This window comes from Poecile atricapillus, chromosome 2 (assembly GCF_030490865.1).
Source record: "Poecile atricapillus isolate bPoeAtr1 chromosome 2, bPoeAtr1.hap1, whole genome shotgun sequence".
NCBI lineage: Eukaryota > Metazoa > Chordata > Aves > Passeriformes > Paridae > Poecile > Poecile atricapillus.
Genome location: NC_081250.1, coordinates 13709124 through 13726999, shown reverse-complemented (window position 1 = coordinate 13726999; position 17876 = coordinate 13709124). Strand labels below are relative to the sequence as shown.

General features: G+C 38.9%; 1 protein-coding gene across 15 annotated transcripts in view; it reads right to left on the bottom strand.

The window, feature by feature from the left end:
- PARD3 (par-3 family cell polarity regulator) overlaps window positions 1–17876 on the bottom strand; it is a 446575-nt gene that overhangs the window by 278607 nt on the left and 150092 nt on the right. For all 15 annotated transcript variants that reach the window (XM_058830950.1, XM_058830956.1, XM_058830954.1 and 12 more), the window contains exon 3: window positions 17077–17257. In XM_058830950.1, coding sequence (XP_058686933.1) covers window positions 17077–17257 — 181 coding nt within the window. The remainder of the gene's footprint in view (window positions 1–17076; window positions 17258–17876) is intronic.

Sequence of the window (17876 nt, the reverse complement as noted above, 5' to 3'; positions counted from 1 at the left end):
ATAGAACTACTTCTTTAACCTACCTGAGAGCAAAGAGGTTTAGGAAATAAGTCTTATTATCATAATTTTTGTAATATATTAGAATTTAGAACACTTCCTAGTAATAAGACCTTCCTATCACATTGATTTTCAATCCATGCATCCTTACATGGCTTGTGCAAAACACCTGGCCATTCACAGAATAAACACAAGGAAGATACACAAATGATTGTGAGTGGAAGAACACCCATAGGCTCTCACAGATCATCAGCTTCTCTGCAGCATGCACCACACAGTCAATGTGCTTCCAGCAGGAACCATCTCTGTTTCTTGAAGTGATTACTTAAGAATCTGAAAATTAATTCAAAATATTCTCATTCTACACCATTTTTACATTAAATATGGTGCTTCTCACTAAAACCACTTTACTGGTTAATAAAAGTAGCTATCTTGTGTTTTATGTAAAATAAAACAGAAAATTAGGTTATTATTGTTTAGCTACCTATGTTTATGCAGTCTCTGAGGGCAGTGTATTTTTATAACTATATGAGAGCTACTGTATTTAATATTTCATATGCAACATCAAAAATCTAATGCATTAAATAACATATAAGATACTTATTCATCACTACAAATTCAAAGGCTACCTAAAACAGAGAGTGCTCCTGAAGATGTTTTTAAAGTCATTCCAGAAAAGTAAATTTGTATTCATACAGATACATATTATCTTTAATTGGGATTTTGTCTGTAGAAAAACTAAAACATTATCTTTTATGCCATTCACATAAACATGAAAAATACTTCTTAAATGTTTCTGAAACTAAATAGTTTTCTGAGGACAAGTTCATTACTTTGTGTTCTTCTCTGGAATGTTTAGAACTATTTTAAAGTTATTAATTCATGACAGAGTTTACTCTTTTTTTTTTTTTTGGTCAGATGAGATTTTGATTTTTGTATTTTTCAAGCTTTTGAAAATACTTCCAAAGGATGTTTAACACTTTCATTCTCAAGTTCAAACTTAGGAGAGAAGACTTACCCATTGGTCATGCAACACATACAGAATGCAAACTATCGCAACAATTTTACAAATGAAGCCAAGACTTTGCATATGCGGGAAAAGAAGCTTGAATCTTAATAATGGAGGGTGTTCCATCCCCTCCACAACAGAACATTTCTAATAAAAGTGGGGGTTTTTATCACACAAAAGCCAACAAGAGGAAGGTCCACTCATGAAAGAACAACTCCTGGCAGCAGGTATTACAAAACACTCAAGAGGGGGCCAGATTGGGCAGCATCTTGTTCCATGACCAGCATCAAGCAGGCCTCACTAACTTCCCTCAGTTTTCACTACCTCTTGGAATACAACTATCATTGTACTTTCTTGTGTGATTAGTATGGCAATTCTAATGTAGGGAAGATTTAAATAAACCAGACAGATGTATGTGCTTTTTCTGGGATAACCAAAACCATTTGTGCAAAGGAAGACTGCTCTCATGTTCCTCAGAAGCAGCTGGGTTATCTCAAATACAAATGCTGGACTAAAACCACCTATCAAATGTGAAGAGTTTTTTGCTGTTTCCACACATCTGAGGAGAAAAGCAGTTAAACATCTTGTTGAACTCTGTTGCCCCTCTTCAGCAGCAACACCTCAGCAGGGCTGGAAATGGGAGCCAAAACTACCCAAGCCCACATGCATTCAGATGTCCACATTCCTCACTCCTGGCTGGCACAGGGACAGCACTGGGATGTTGACTCCTTGGCTGCTAACTCCAGGAGAAAGGAAGAGGCAGAGATCATGGGACTGAGAGGTGACTATGCTCAGCATCTCCAAAGCCTGCAGGCAGGTACATAATATCTCCACTGGGTCACTGGATCACTGTCACAGATCACCTTGAAACAGTCCCTTTTCTGGCCACAGACATTTTGCAATTCTTGTCCCTGTGCACACTTTGTGCTTTAGGAGTTCCTGTGACCCAGACTGAGAGGACAGAGTGCCATCTTTTCAGTAAGTGGCCCTTCCCACGCCACTTTTCTGAGGGTTTTTAATTATTCTGTTCCCCCTTTTCATTCTGCAGCAGAGGAAAAGGGAAGAACTGGACATCACATGCTTTGAATTGTATTCTGGTGGGATTCACCTAGAGATGACTGAAGGATAACAAGCTTAATCCACAAAAATATAACGCTAAATTCTTTAACAAAATACACCTTATCAGATTTGCTATCAAAGAAAACCAACCTCTCTGATCCCAAACTGAAGGATTAAAGTCTTTGCACAGAGAAAACAAACACAAAATTCACTCAGTAGCATGAGGCTGAAAAAAATTTCCTGCTGATTTACTACATGGCAGTTTGCTTGTCTAGCCTTTCCAAACAGCAATCTAACATCAGTGTGAGGACAGCAAGAGGGAAAATTGCTGCCTAAGTGGCAGGTTTGTTATTGTTTGACAATTCTAAAGAGTTCACTAGAAACTTCTAAAAAGAGCATCTTTAATTCCCTGAAATTACTGATAATCGGCCAAGTGAATGGAGAACAATTATGAGGAAAATTGAATGCTTCCAAATGCCAATTTGCTGTATATCCTGAATTAATATTGCATAAGCATTTCTAGTCTCTTGCTGTAAAAGCAAAGGACTAAAATCCTAGGCCCACAGGCAGTCTTGCATGGCTGGCCTCACAGATTTCTATATCATCGTTTTTGCATTTTATAATCATACTTAGCATTTATGTGGTGACTTAGATATTTAACCTATTTTTCTCTCAAACCACCCCCCCCACACACATCTGTCAGGTAAACTGTTTTCTGCACTAAATGTTCAACAATAAGCAGTCACACACAACAGCATGAGGCCCCTAATACAGCCAGAGATATAAGCTGGCTTTTCCTACTAATTAAGTCAGAGCACACTTGAAGCCATTGTTGCAAAATACAGTCTTAGGAATTTTTTGTAATACAGCTATGCCAGCAGTTGGCCATGAAGTACAGTAAAAAGAATAAATACTCTGGGAAGAAAAGGGCTCAGAACATCCTTTTTTTTTTTTTAGCTGAGCCAAAACAGATTAGTTTCTGTTAAAGGGCCAAGAAAGCATTAAAAGTTAATCCAAAATTTTTGTCAGCCTCAGTTTCCTGGGTAACAGCTGATTCACTAGCCAGTCCCACAGGAGAACATGACCAGCCCAAGCCATGGTGACTCAAAGAGATGCTGTCCATCCTCCTTAGTTTGCACTTCCTCTGCACCAAGGAGGAGCTGAATCAAAAAACAAATAAAAAAAAATTTAAAAAAATTAATTTTCTCCTTTTTATCCTTAAATAAAAACAACAAAAGATACAACAAAGCAAGACAAAACAAACCTAACCAAGTGAACACACCCCACCTACAAACAAAATGTAGGATATGGATGAATGAGAAACCTGGCTGCTGGTTTGCATGAGCAATGGGTATTGGAGCAGTATATATAGATTTCTGTGGCAGACAGGATGGGAAGACTACAGAATTGGCTGTAATGGACAATGTAAACAATGAGAGAGGATGCAGCTGGAAAAACTGCACCAAAAAAAAAAATAAAATAAAAAGCTGAGAACAAATACAGAAGGATCTTAAAATGAGAAAAGCATAGGTCCAAGTATGTAAAGAATCATTTGCTACACTCATTGCAGCACTATTGTGAGACTCCAAACAAGACTCATAACTCAAATCCTGAAGACACCCTGTGATCATTCTGTCAAACACCTATAAGCCCAGGTACACCATGCAATAATGTCTGCATTTAGTCTTTTAACTTCTGTTGGAAATACAGAAAAATATTGACTTTAATTTCAAGACTTCAGGAGACAGAGAATCCATCAAAGCCCCAGGACTGTCATTTTTAAAGCTCTGCAATTCAGTGAATGTCTGCTATGTCAGACAATCCACAGTTTGTGTTTCAGGAAAGGTAATTCAAAATGTCATCATGCACTTACACAAATCTAACATTACACACTACCATTTTTCATTTTGTGATTAACACTTGAGAAATAACAAAAGTGTAATCATGTGGGATTATCCTTCCTTTTCATGTCTTTAACTTATTTTTGTTTCTTTTTTTTTCTTCAGTTTCTGGCATGGGCCAGGTCTTAGGTTCTACAGAGAGTTTTGCAAAGAGAAAGGGTGAGCGGGAGGGCAGCAGCAACTTACTCACTTTCTCTCATAGTCATACATCATTTACATGGGTCCTAGGGTAACTGTTTATACAGCAAAGTAACATCAAGGAAACAGTTATGTATTTTTATTTGTCCCCTGGGAGGTAAGCTTTCCCTGCCACTAGATACTCTTCCTGCGCTCCCCCCTCCCCTTTCCTGATTCATGCATCTTTGTTCTTCAATTCTTCATGCCTTCTCTTTTCCATTCTCCTTCTGTTTCTGACCACAGGCCGATACAAAGTGGCTGTCTCCTTTCTAAAATTTCCATGAGGCATCAAGTCAACCCAGATGCACCAGGTTCTCAAACTGGAAGTCAGAAAATGGAGACAGAAGGAAGGAGCATCAAGTCACCAGCTAACCTTCTCTCAGGTTAAAGGCTCATCCCATCATGCGTGCTGAGCATCTCACATTCTGCAGCTTGATAACTACAGACAGAAAGCACAGAGCAAACAAAGAGCCTTCATCAGCAGCCCTACCTTTGACATTTCCTCACTTTTCATTGTTAAAAATGACCCTTCAGGTATTTTACAAGCAAATGACAGAAAAACTAGTGAAGGAAAAAATCAAGGAAGGAGACACAGAGCAAACAGTTTACACTGCAGTGAAAGTAATAAAATAGTTATGACTAAAATGAAATAAATGTATTTAATTGGACTGATCAAAAGGAAAATAAAACCAAATTAACCACACATATATATGGGTGAAAATTACCATCCCTCTAGCTAAAATTATGACTTTAAGAAATTTTTCCAAGGAAAGATAAATTAAACACCGTATTTGGTTTAAATATTATATACACAAGGATGAAAAAAAAAAAAAAAAAAAGAGAGGAAATGCAAAAAAAGCCCCACAAATACAACTTTCCGTACAAAAGCCACCGCCTTTGATAAAGCATAAGATAAATTATTGGATTTAATAACTTACTAAACTTAATAAATTCTGTAAAAACATGTGGTCAATGAAATGCCTTCCTCCCACAGACGTCTGAAACTCTGATCCTTGAGGAAATTCTAACAATGTACCAATCTTATCTGCTTTCATACAGAAAACACTGAAAACCTGCTGCCCTAGAACTCAAGACATCTGTCAGATCTGAGAGGCATAAAGTAGAGAAAAATACAACATGGATTCACAAGGACTCGGTGCCTGTTAAACACAATTGGATTTGCAGAAAAACCTTGAAAGCAGATGTATTGAGAAGATATTTAAAACATCTGGCAAAATCTGGATGAGGGGAGGGTAGAATACAAGCCCACAACACAAGAGCAAATTAAAATACTTCATTAAAAGTATTTTTCACCCTTAGTAAAACATTCCGACTTTGAAAAAGAAAAATAGAAACAAATGGAACAAAATCTCAGCCCTGGGAAAACTGAAAAACTGAACCTGGGATATGGTACATACAGCATAGCAGAAATTGCTCAGGATGAGTGAATCTGATGTACTGCCTTCAGGGTTTGAGGAGTAATTTAATATTCTATTCATCCCATAATAGGAATCCCATGCAAAAAATTCACATGCACAAAATCTAGACTGCTAGAAGCTGGCTTGTACACCAGCAGCCAACCAGGCAAACAGCACATAAACAGCTGTGTGACAATATACCCTGAAGTGACAGCCATTGGGAGCTCCACGGCGCTCCCACGGAGCCGTGAAATCACCCACGCACGCAGGGCTCTCCTGCGGAGCTCACCGCGCTGGCACGTACCCAGCAGCTGTGAGCTGCAGCGGGGACAGCAGGGCCCGAGCCCAGCCCAGCACACACTGCCCCTCTGCCTGAGCTCTGGGGCACGCACTGGGCACCAGTGACCCACAGCAAACCCAGAGCCTGCACCCCGAGCGCAGCTGCTCGCTCCCAGCACCACTGGGCACATGGCTCAAAAGCATGCACCGCTCTGGTGCCCCCTTTTTCTATGGGTTCTCTGGATTTGCTACCACCATGACACACTGCTGCACGGCAGCTGCCAAGACACAGTTTAGGATAAACTTCTCAGCTAACAGAAGAAATATGCAGACCAAGCTGCAGTAAACAAATATTTATTGAGCATTTCCAGCTGCAGTTTCACTGAAGATTTTTCACCCTTCACTTCTTGGGCGATATGTTTTTAAACAATTCCATTTTCTCCTCCTTCCCTCCACTGCTGCTTACACATGGCTTCTCCTCCTCAAGCTCCTGCAGCAGCACCCTGGCAGTGACCTCTCCTCAAGCTGCACATCCTGCTCCCCCCATCACTGCCGAAGCACAAACCAGAAATAATATCTCAGTACCAGCACTAACTGCAAACAGATTTTCCCCCCATCCTTTACGGGTGGAAGAACTGAAAATACTTATTACACTGTTATGTTATGTTTTAAGTAACATAACATAGAGCTATGGGAAAGCAGGATTACGGGAAGACTTGGCCCACTTGTGTTTTATTACTTTAAAGGTGAACTTAAAACAGAGGTAGAGGTAAATCATCTACATGTGCAATACTCACAGAAATATTGCCTACTATGTCAAACTAGAGCAGTAACTTTATTCACTCACTTAATGGATATTTCCCATGGATAAATGTCATGCAGTTCATTTGACAGAGCAGTTTCATGGGTTTTTCACTGCAGTAAGACCTTCATTTTTATTTATTTTTCCATGAGTCAAAAGCCCAACTAAAATTTTAAATAAAACATGAAGAGACTATAGAATGTAAGACCCTTGAGATGGAAATCATTGTGAAAGTCAGGCAGTGTTTGACCTACAATCTCCCTGTCATCTAATGAAAGTCTTAAACATCAGAGCTCAAAATGGATTGGAATAGAAGCTAACATTTTTATATTTGGTGGAGAAAGCTTTCATGCGCAGAAAACCTCAAAAAAGTCCAAAAGCAGAAAGATCATGTCAGGACTTACCAAAAACACTGAAAGACTTAGTTGTGTATTATATAAAGCTGGTTAACAAGGCACATGTGTGCATTTTCCAACTTGTTAGAAACTGATGAACAGAATTTTGTTCTTCTATAATCTACTAAAAAGAACTGCTAGCATTGTTTCAAATATTATTTCATTTGAAACAGTTACAACAGTTGTTGCTCATCATTATTCTGTCCGTAAACTTGCAAACGCATCTCCTTTAATGGTCTATATGTGAGGGATGGTCCTTTACAAAGCCACCCATTCCAGAGGCTGAGTGTGTAGAGAACTTTCTCAAGTCCACAGGGAGCCAGGATACCCTGAACAACAGGAAAGGCAGGATGGCTGGAACACCTGCAGTGTGTGCGGGAACAGGGCACAGAGACACTCAACTGCATAGAGCAGTGAAAACAACTCGTGTGCTTCAGACCTCATTAACTCCACATCATTTTTAATCCTCCAGATCTGGGCTGGCTTTCAGTGCCACATGTCATCTGTGGTGCTTCAACATCTGAGAACACACAGCAAGAAAAAGTATAGCTGGTTCTTTGCAGAGGTTTACCCGTTTGGGACCAGCACCACAAAGTGACCAGATACCAGTGACAGACCTAAGGCAGATGACACTGTTTAACCAGAAAATTAGTTAAACCAATTTTTATTATTTTAGCATTTAGTTTAACCATAAAATTCCATCCAAGTGTCTCAAACCCAATCTTACTCTGAAAAAAATTGAACATGGCACTTCCTGCATTAATGGCATACTGTCCACAGCACAAATATACTTCCCAAGAATAATTAGGGCTGTATAAGAACTTTTCCATGCAAAAGTACTCAGTAAGTAAAACTGAGAAGCTGTTTGCTTGCAAATGCCATTTAGCATTTCTCTTCCAAATTTGCAAATGACCTTTTTTAAGGCAACAAAGGCAACATCCTACTTCATGATAATTTTTTTTTTTTTTTTAAATCTTTCATGTAATAATTTATTTTCACAGTGTGAGCTAAATCACAGGCAGAACGGGATTCACAGACATTTATTTTGGAACTGGTCAACTCCTTTTCTCTCCCTAGAGAGATTAGCCAGTGCACCTAGTGTAGACAATGGTGCATTTCACCCTGAATAAGCTGTAAAACAGGTCAGATGAGCACACCCTAAGGTGTCCAAGAATGAGATACTGCGTTGCCTTGAGCATTTAGCTCAGATGCAGAACCTGGAGTCTGTTGGTATTAACCTCATCCATCACGTCTGCTTTGAATCAGCTTGATTCATCAGATTGATGCCCAGCAATTGCCAAAAGAGTACAATTTTACTTTCAGTTGTGAATATGAACAGTGCTGTACAGAGAACTGAATCAAATCCAGTGCCTCGGGATAAGGTTTTAATGGTTGATCAAAGTTTGCTCTGAGAAGCCTCATGTTTGACTCACACGCACAATACTTGGAAGCTAATGCAAGCTTGCTCTTGCTGTCTCTACAGCCCTTTACCGTATGCATGCAAGCAGTAGTAACATTTTAACTTAACCTAAACACCACTGTTTGCTTTTGTTTGTAAACCCACATGGTCTCCAGCTCCCTGTCTGCATATACAATAATTTCTACTTTCTGTCAATCCAAAACTATTGATAGAATTAGCTGCCTAAATCCATAACAGAGGCTAGAAACACGGACCTGGAACACAGCCAGAGTTCACATCCACTCCAACCCCAAAGTGCCCAGCTCTGGCATCAGCCCAGGCAGTCAAAGCAAGGTGGCACTGTGTCACTGTGTCACGAAGGGGGATCCCCTCTGTCCCTGCAGTGTCACAGAAGGGGAGCTGAGCTGAGGCTGCAGAGTACTAGGGACACAGAGCCAGGCCAAGCTGTGACCGCAGGAGAGCAGGTGCTGGGCTTGTGCCTCACTCAGCCCAGAACAGATCCATGGGCTCAAGCCGAGCTTGTCACCTCCACAGCATCCAGTGCCAGGGGTCAAAAAAAGGAAAGTTCTTCTAAATACATACACTTAATTCTCACCCTGAATGCTTCATTTGCCCCTAATGTGAACCCACACCATTCTGAAGTTGGCACTCAATTACATAATTCATTTAAGATTTACAGCAAGAGATGGGTAGGAGAAACAACAAATTTTGATTTTGTTTCAAGTATGAAATAAGGCAATAAATTAATGAAAAGTTATTTCTCACCCACTCCTTTATTTCAATATCATGTTTCAGCCCTTTTCAGAGCAGGACAGTAAATAAAAAACAACCCTATTCAACCAGTAGCCATCTGTCTCTCTCTTATCCTCATCAAAGGAACATGTCGAAAGACACAGAATTTAAAGCAAGTTTTTTCCAGTAATCACCCAAAGACATGGACTATCTCCAAAACACATCCCCATCTAAAAAAAAAAAAAAAAAAAAAAGAGTGTTAATGTGCTGCAAATGTAATAAGAAAGGGAGAAAGAAGATCCCTTGTGAATTATGAGCAAAAGCAAACAACAATTCTCACACTAAAGTAAGTTAAGCAATAATAATAAGCAACAATTAATAATGAAAATTAGCAGTAATAATAAGGGATATACTTCAAGTGTAATACCTTACAATGCTGGGCTTGTGATCAAAAATATCCACGTTTTTCTGGGGGGTGAGACATGCACCAGCTGATGCACTGAACACACGGTAGCACCACATACGGTGTGGCACAGAGGCCCCAGCACACATCCCTTTCATTAGCCCTAAAACACCAATCCCACAAGATCAGCCTGCTTAGGACCAAGTGTGTAAATCAGTACATTTGACAAACTTTGCATCCTCTCCTGCTGGAAGATTTTTTTGTGAGTAATTAATGTCAGTTGCCCACCCTGCCATACCTATTCAAACACCATTCCTGTTGCCTCAAAGCAAAGCAAAATACAACTGGGATACCAGTTACTGTTGCATCCAGTGGCTCTGGATGTTAAGGATGCCTTGAAGCATACTGTTTTATCACATTTCAGAACAAGTATCTATAAATACTGCATAAGGTTTTTAGAAACTTGGGTAAAAAAATGTAATGTGTACATATGCCTTCATAGAGCAAACTAGTTCACAGGGTGGTTGTCTGTATTGTGAGAGAGAACTCCCTGCTCATTTCAAATTCATGTTCCTTTGCTTTCACTGTGCTCCACATTTGCTTATAAGGAAATTACAAGAAACAGAGGAGCAATCAAGAAAATATCTATTTTAGGAGTTATTACATTTACTGATATAATACTTATTGATATGTGTGATGAAAAACTCTTTAAATAAACATATAGCATTTTCTCAATAGTATTAAACCCTTGATACCACAATATGACAGACTTGAGCAGCTATACCGCAATGTTTGATGGGATAAAATGGCATCATATTTTTGCATACACAAAAATAGAGTTCCATTAAGGAAAAAATTTCCTTTAATTTAAAGAAAGGGAAAATAAAACCCAACAAGCTATCTGATACCTCTAACCAGGTATCAGATAAAATACCGTATTTTTATTACTTCTTGTTATTATTGTTGCTATTGTAGATGGAAGTCTTCACCATATGGAATAACATCTTGAAATGCACCACAATTACTCAAGTTTCCTCTAGAGAATCAGTAAGTTCTAAAATTTATTGGTTTCTGGGATTTTTTTTTTAATCCTACTAGAAGCAACAGTATTTTGCTTGCTGGTATACCAAGAAGATTGAAGATATTAAAGGTTAATTTAGAAACTTAAGCAGTTTAAAATCTTTGTTTTTACAAACGTGTCACAGTCTCATCAAAAACACATGGTTTTTAAACTGCTCGACAATCCCAAATTAACAGCAGAGCACTACACTTGGAGAAAACACCAACTGGAGATCACTCAAGTCAGAACTGTGCTATACAAAGATCAAATTTAGCCTCATGGAAGAAAGCGGCACCTGGTACTGATTTTTTGATTCAATAACTCTGGCTTTTAAACAATCATATCCTTCACAGAGCTTTAGGGATAAAATGTGATAAGAATTCCTGAATGGCGAGAGCATCAGAAGGTGAGGAAACAGACTCTGCTCTATCTACTCAAACTCCAATGCATGAGAAACCTTCCTTATTCAGATGCCAAAAGCTGAGGTGCAAGCCTTGGTTCAAGGTTCTTTTTGCATTATGCAACACAATAAAAGAAACCTAGGAGACCCTGACAAGGGAGTAACAGTGGAAGTGATGGTTTGGAAACCCTTTGTATTTCATTCCTGGAACTCCACTGGAACAACAGGCATCTGAACACCAGTGAATGAGACCAAGGAGATACACTGTGGAAACCTAAGTTGATCCAAAACTTCACAGAGCGAGTAGAAAACCTCCCTCTGACTTCAGCAAGCTCTGTCTGTAAAGCCCTTATCTTTCATTATAAATGTGGATAACTTTCCCTGTATTTTGTAATCATCACTTTAATCCTAGAGATAAGTCGACCTGATAAAGCTCCTAACATCTGGGTTTTGATGAACTCATCTTTCTCTTCCTCAATTTCTGATCTCTCAATTCCTTAGTTCTTGAACATTTGAAAACATCTTTATTTCCATACATAAAGATGACTCGGTGTTGAATTAGGAGTCAAGGAGACATAAACAAGAATGAAAAAGTTTCCACTGGCCATATGTGGGAAAGAGTGCTGAAATGATCATCATTTTTGAGACCAAAACAAATATGACCTCACCTCTGCAGCTCTTTGCCAACACACTAATATGGAGTGCTCCAAATTATGAAACCAAACCCTTACCTTATAAATATTTACATATTAATTCTTAGAATATACACTTGGTACTCTAGATAAATACTTGTATCAAATCAGTGAAGTGACCCATATAATGCAATTTTAAAGTACTTGAAATTCACACACTTATGCACTCCCATCTTTAAATGGTTTGTTTAGCACTGGATTTTTTGAACATTCAAATTGGAGATGCAAAGACATACAGATTGTTACAATGGACGCAAGAAACATCTCACCTGGGGTCACCAAACAACCCAATGGCTTACCCAGGAACAGGACAGATTGCCCCCAGGAGCTCTCCTGCCTCAAAGCACAGGACACCATGCAGAACCTACCTCTGAATCATTGCCACAAACACTGCCTTGCTACATGAGGTATAAACATCTTTTTTAGCCCTATGGGTTACAAAAAATGGCTTTTGCCCAGGAAATACCAACTCTCCTTCTCTTATCTGAGAAAAATATCAACACATTTGAAGACTTGAATCGTACCAGTTTTTATCTTTCCTTAACTACATAAACCAGTCCTACCAACTCATTATAGTCTCCAAAGCAACGTTTTCTTGTTGCTCCCTTTTGACTCTCTCCAACCTGTTAAGAATTTCCCCACGGCTGGCACCACAACTGGTCACTCCAGATTAAGTCTTCCTGCACACAACAGCAAGCCCACAACAGCATTTGCATTTGATCTTTCGATGGAAGAGCACAATGCCTGACTGCACTGTTAATAATGCACCATATTACCAGGATTCTTCTAACAGTATTGTGAACTCTGTTGTTCATTAGTTCTGCCTTTCAAATTACCTTTTTCTTCCTAGATGCAGTGGCAGTGACCATCTCACTGATTTCAAAACAGTTTATAAATGTATCAAAAGTCAATGCTGAAATGAAACACTGTGCCTGAAACTCCATCTTAGTTTTTTATGCAATACTTAATATTCCAGTTCAGATTTCTTAAAATACTAAACAGTCCTTAAACTAAGAGAGCCCTCAGGGTCAATACGTCTTATGTCCTACTAATTTGTCAATGAACAACTAAAAACTACTCAGAAAGCAGAAAAAGAGACACAAATTCAAAGGCAAGCAAGGTCAGGAACTTTACTATAGCAATGAATTCCCAGTCAAAGTCTGCATGCATGCTCTTAACTGTGAGGAATAGACTTGTGCTGATTGCAGGGTAAGAGCACACTTGCACACAGGGAACCTTAAAGCAACAGCCACACTGCTGGGTAAACAATGGTGTGAAGCTGCAGCGATTTCTTTGCTTCTCTGCACTTCTAGTACATCTTCACAGCCAGCTGTGCACTCACTTCATGATATTCTCATCTAGATTTTTTTTCCATGGTCTGGTTCTGTGACCAGAATATATAATTGATGCTAAAAGTCCTGAGAGTCCTGCTAAAATATATGATACAGATCACCTGAGGATATAATTCACTGGAGTGCACCATTACCAGCTAGCTCTTAGTAATTTCTTAGGCTCTCTGGCCAGTGTTCTGGGAGATGTTGACCCTCCAGCCTTTAGGAGAACCTTACAATTACCCCATATCTCATTTTTAGGGAACTGAAGCACCTACAAGACATCCTGAAAACAAAAGCAGCTGTCTTCTAAAATGCACAGGCAGCTGATTTGTGTCACACTGGCACGAAGCAGTACAATACAATCCAGGGTGGGAAACTGTACATGCACAATATGCTTGTACACCTGTCTGGTAAATATGTCACTGTGGACATCATTCACTTTTACAAGAAATAGTTTCAATAAGCAAATAGTTTACTTCTATTAATTATATTTGTAATCACAGAATTACAAAGGTTGGATGAGATCTCTGGGGTTATTTGGTTTAATCAGTCCACAAAAAAGGACCAGGTGGACCAGGCTGTTCAGGGCCATGTTCAGTCAAGTTCTTCCATCTCCAAGCATGTGGAGATGCCACAATTTCTCTGAGCAGCTTGTTTCACTCTCCAGGTGAGAATGGTTTTCCTTGTTTACAACTGGCATTTTCCTTGTTGAAACTTGTGCTTGTTCCTCCAGCAACAATGTGCCTATGTGAGAAGACTCTGGCTTCATTTTCTCAATATTCTTCCATTAAACAGCTGAAGAAAAAAGAGGATCTCCAAACCCCCTTATTTCCCTTAAGGAAAAAAAATATCAGCTCTCCAAACCTCTCTACCTCTCTTATAATGTTTTCCAAATAATGTTATGTATTAAAAATGTTTTTTCACTGTAACTGCTGAAATATTCAGAGAGACTTGTTACACATAATCACACCAAGACAAATAACCAAGGGTGGTCTTAGTTCTTGAGCAAGCTAAATAATTTAAATGGAAAACAAGACAAAGAGATGACCCTTTTCATAATATCTCATGAAGCTGAAAAGGGATTTTATTTACAATATTTAAATGCAGTACTGTGAAACAAACAACCTGGTTCACAGGCAGTGCACCCGCTGCTGAACTGTCACTGCCTGACATCCTGTCTTATCTGCCAAATTGCTCATTAGGTTTGGCAATTTTCACCTGCGCCTCCAGTTTCTATTTCAGCAGGGAATAAACATCAGTCTGCTTTAACAATCTTCTGCAGTGAGCTTCCAACCTCTTCCCAGAAAACACGCCGGCACAACACAAAAAACGCCTTGTGTGCTGTATGCTTGAAAAAAAGATGCAGCTGAAGTGATGAAATACAACAAGAAGTTGTTTAACTTGGGTAACAGAAAAGCAGTAAAAAAGAAAGAGCTAAATAAGAAACATAAATAAATCAACTGCTTGTATCGAAGAATTGTGTTTTCATAGTGCAAAATAACATGGGGGGGTATGGGCCAGCCTCATTTTTGTTTCCATGTTTATGGAAAAATTGAATGGGAAAATTGGATTTGACACACACACACCCTCCCCAACATGCAAAGTACAGGCTGTGTGGCTGTGTTCGTGCATGGGAAAAGAGGGACTCCAGATGAATATTACTTTTCCAGCTGGACCTGATCTAGCTAACCTTTCTCTTGCTGGGAGAGGAGGGATGGTGTGATCTATAAACAAACAAAAGGGGTAGCATGGCAACCAGAACAAAGAGAGGAGGATCTCAGCAGGCTTTGAGCCCCAGCCTAATGCACGGAGCTGCTGCCTGGGAGCAGAGGGTGCAGGTGAGCGGCAGCACCAGGGCACAGAAGTGCGCGGCCGCGCAGGAACCGCCGCGGAGCAGAGCCCACCTCGCCAGCAAAAAGCACCAGAGATGTAAAACAAAACGTCTCAAATGCTATAAACCAATTTCAGACGGAATACTGTTTTTCATTTGTTAGAAGTAAAATATTCACCGCCAACCCTGCAATTAGCTGGAAAATTACAATAATTACAGCAATTTTGTATCCCATCTCCAATCCAATTAATAGATATATGACCTTGTCAACATGTAATAATCAGGATCTGCATCTACCGCAAAACTGGATGGGTTTTATTTGCTGAATAGAACTTACACAGTAAGAAGATAATTATTTGAAATACTGAGAATACCATTTGTATGCTATGCTTCACTTCACAAGTTATAAAGGAAATACAATAAGGATAGTATTTCTATTTTCAATGTATATTTAAATGAAATTCCTGAAATAGGTATGTTTAATATGGGATAATATTACTGCACTGGGATTCCAAGCCTGTGGTTTGGAACATTTAAAACCAAAATGTATCTGTCAACATTTAAAAAAAGGAATTAGATAGGAGAACATTTCTGATTTCTGATAACATATTTATTACAAATTGTTTCGCATACTTTGTTTGTACATGTTTTTATAAAAAGTGTCAAAGAGCTATAATCCTTACCAACAGTTTTAGAAGTCTTCGGTATTTCTAAAGACCTTTGTAACGAAGGGTCTCAAACCCCTTTTTGGTGGTCTTAGCAATCAGTGAACTAGCCAAGCATTCCATGTATTTTCCAGAATGACACCAAAGATAAGTGAGCTGTCCAATACATCACTGAGTTCTATCTGTACTATATGATTTTGATGCGCTAAAATTCATGTATTGTATAATACACTGGATAATCGCACAAAGGAGAAAATGTGTATGCATTTGCCTGTTCTAACCCCTGCTAAGTTGAGAACCAAGGAGGACAGTTTTTTGGCTTATGCATGGAAATGAGATGTGCATTTAGCAGTGACATACTCTAGTGACAGCAAAATGGAAGGGTCCTGAAATTCCACGATACTTCTTTATTCTGCCATTAATCCTTCCCTAATTTAATTCTGTGTTGAAATGAAGCATAGTTACAGCTTAAAAAGACACACATTCAGCTCTTTGTAAGCTAATTGTTAAATGCTATTCCCTTAATTTTACAGAAAACATTCCGGTACAAAACCCCTCAAACTTAACAGAGTGGTAACTTTTTCATTTGCATTTTACCTGACTGCTTAAACACAGATTTCATCCATTTAAAAAACACTACACCAAATCAATCTCCTGGAAATTACACATTGGTTCTTTTAAACAATCTGTAAAATATCAATGATAGATAATACTAACTCCTGCTAAGAATTTTCTGGAGTGGAGACCCTATTTCAAAAGTTCAGTGAGCAAAATGATAGACACTACACATGAAAGCACACAATGCCTTATCCACATTGTCTTGTTTGCATGGTACTTTTAACAACAATGAAAATTACAAAGTAAATTTCATTCCATAATTTTTCTTCTTAATAAGCTCAAATATTCAAAGAATCTGCCTGAGCAAGAAATGCAAAAAGTAATTCCTGCTATGTGGTTTTCCAACAAGTGTTCACCACAATGAAATAAACATAGTAAACGGTTGTTTCTGGATGTAGTTTCTGCTTTTTAAAGTGTATTTTGTATTTTTGCAACACAGTAAATGCACATTCTAGCAGGTGTTTTTATGGAAAGGTGATAGCATAACCTAGCAACATTGACAGGTTAAATAGAAAGTGCTCCTATCTTTAGTTTCTTTTTACCATTTTGTTCATTAAATGGAAGAGAACTGGCAAACCGAAAATTACACCATGCAGCAAGTACATTTGGAGATATTGCTGTGATTTTCAGTGTGAGGACAATTTTAAACTGGCAGCATAGAAGGAGCTTATGGCTCCTAAAAGCAAGTTATAAATAATTTATTAAAACAGAACAGGTTTGTTTACTTGCATGCAAGAAGCATTTACGCAGTTTCTCAGTTCTGATCAGCTTTCGATAAGGACAGATAATGAATCATTTTTTCCAGCAGCATCGATGGGTAACAGCACTTGGCATCTTTATATATTTAGACAAAACACACTGAGATACCGAGAACATTTACTCACTTGCACGAAGGACTGATGGGGTGACCTCAATTTCACTTGTTGCTTGGTAAGGCTGAAAGGCCGATGCCGCGTTGGAGCCAAGCTCACTGCCAAAGATCTCCGGGCTTTGCGTGCCTGTCGAGCTGGCGCTGGTGCCATCACCCCCATGGTGTGGATCTTGCTCATCAAATACAGCCACGAGCTGCAAATGACAATTTAATCTACTGTTAAAAAAAAAACTTAACACCATCAAAGTGCCACTGCAGATCAGCATTTCATCATTTCTTCCCACCAAAGAGCAAGAAGTGTCTATCAGCAGAGACTCTGATCAATGCCTAGACCACAACATCATCAGCCCAAGGAAAAGCAGCCATTAATTGGATACTACAAAGGGTCAACAGCTCTGATGGGACACAAAACTCATCACTGTGAGCCACAGAAAGAATGGCACCAAGGAAAGCAAGAGTTGCACCTTCCCCAGCAAGCCACTTCATCTTACCCAGAAATGCAGAAAATTAACTGAGTGTGGATTGATGCCTGTGCACTGGAATTCAGTATCTGTGTTTAGATACCTCTATACACGTCATTACTGCAGTCAAATCATGAGCAAAACCACAGTTTTACAGAATAAAAACATTCAAGAAGTTATGTTGATACACACAACAAAGATAGAGACAAAATGCAAAGCCAAGGAAGTGTTATAATCACAATCAGTCATCACCATCTCTTAATCTTTCACCTACTGATCCTGTTTTTATGACTTAAGTTGTTATTATGTTAGTTGTTATTATCACCTGTTATTATGACTTAAGTTGTGGGCT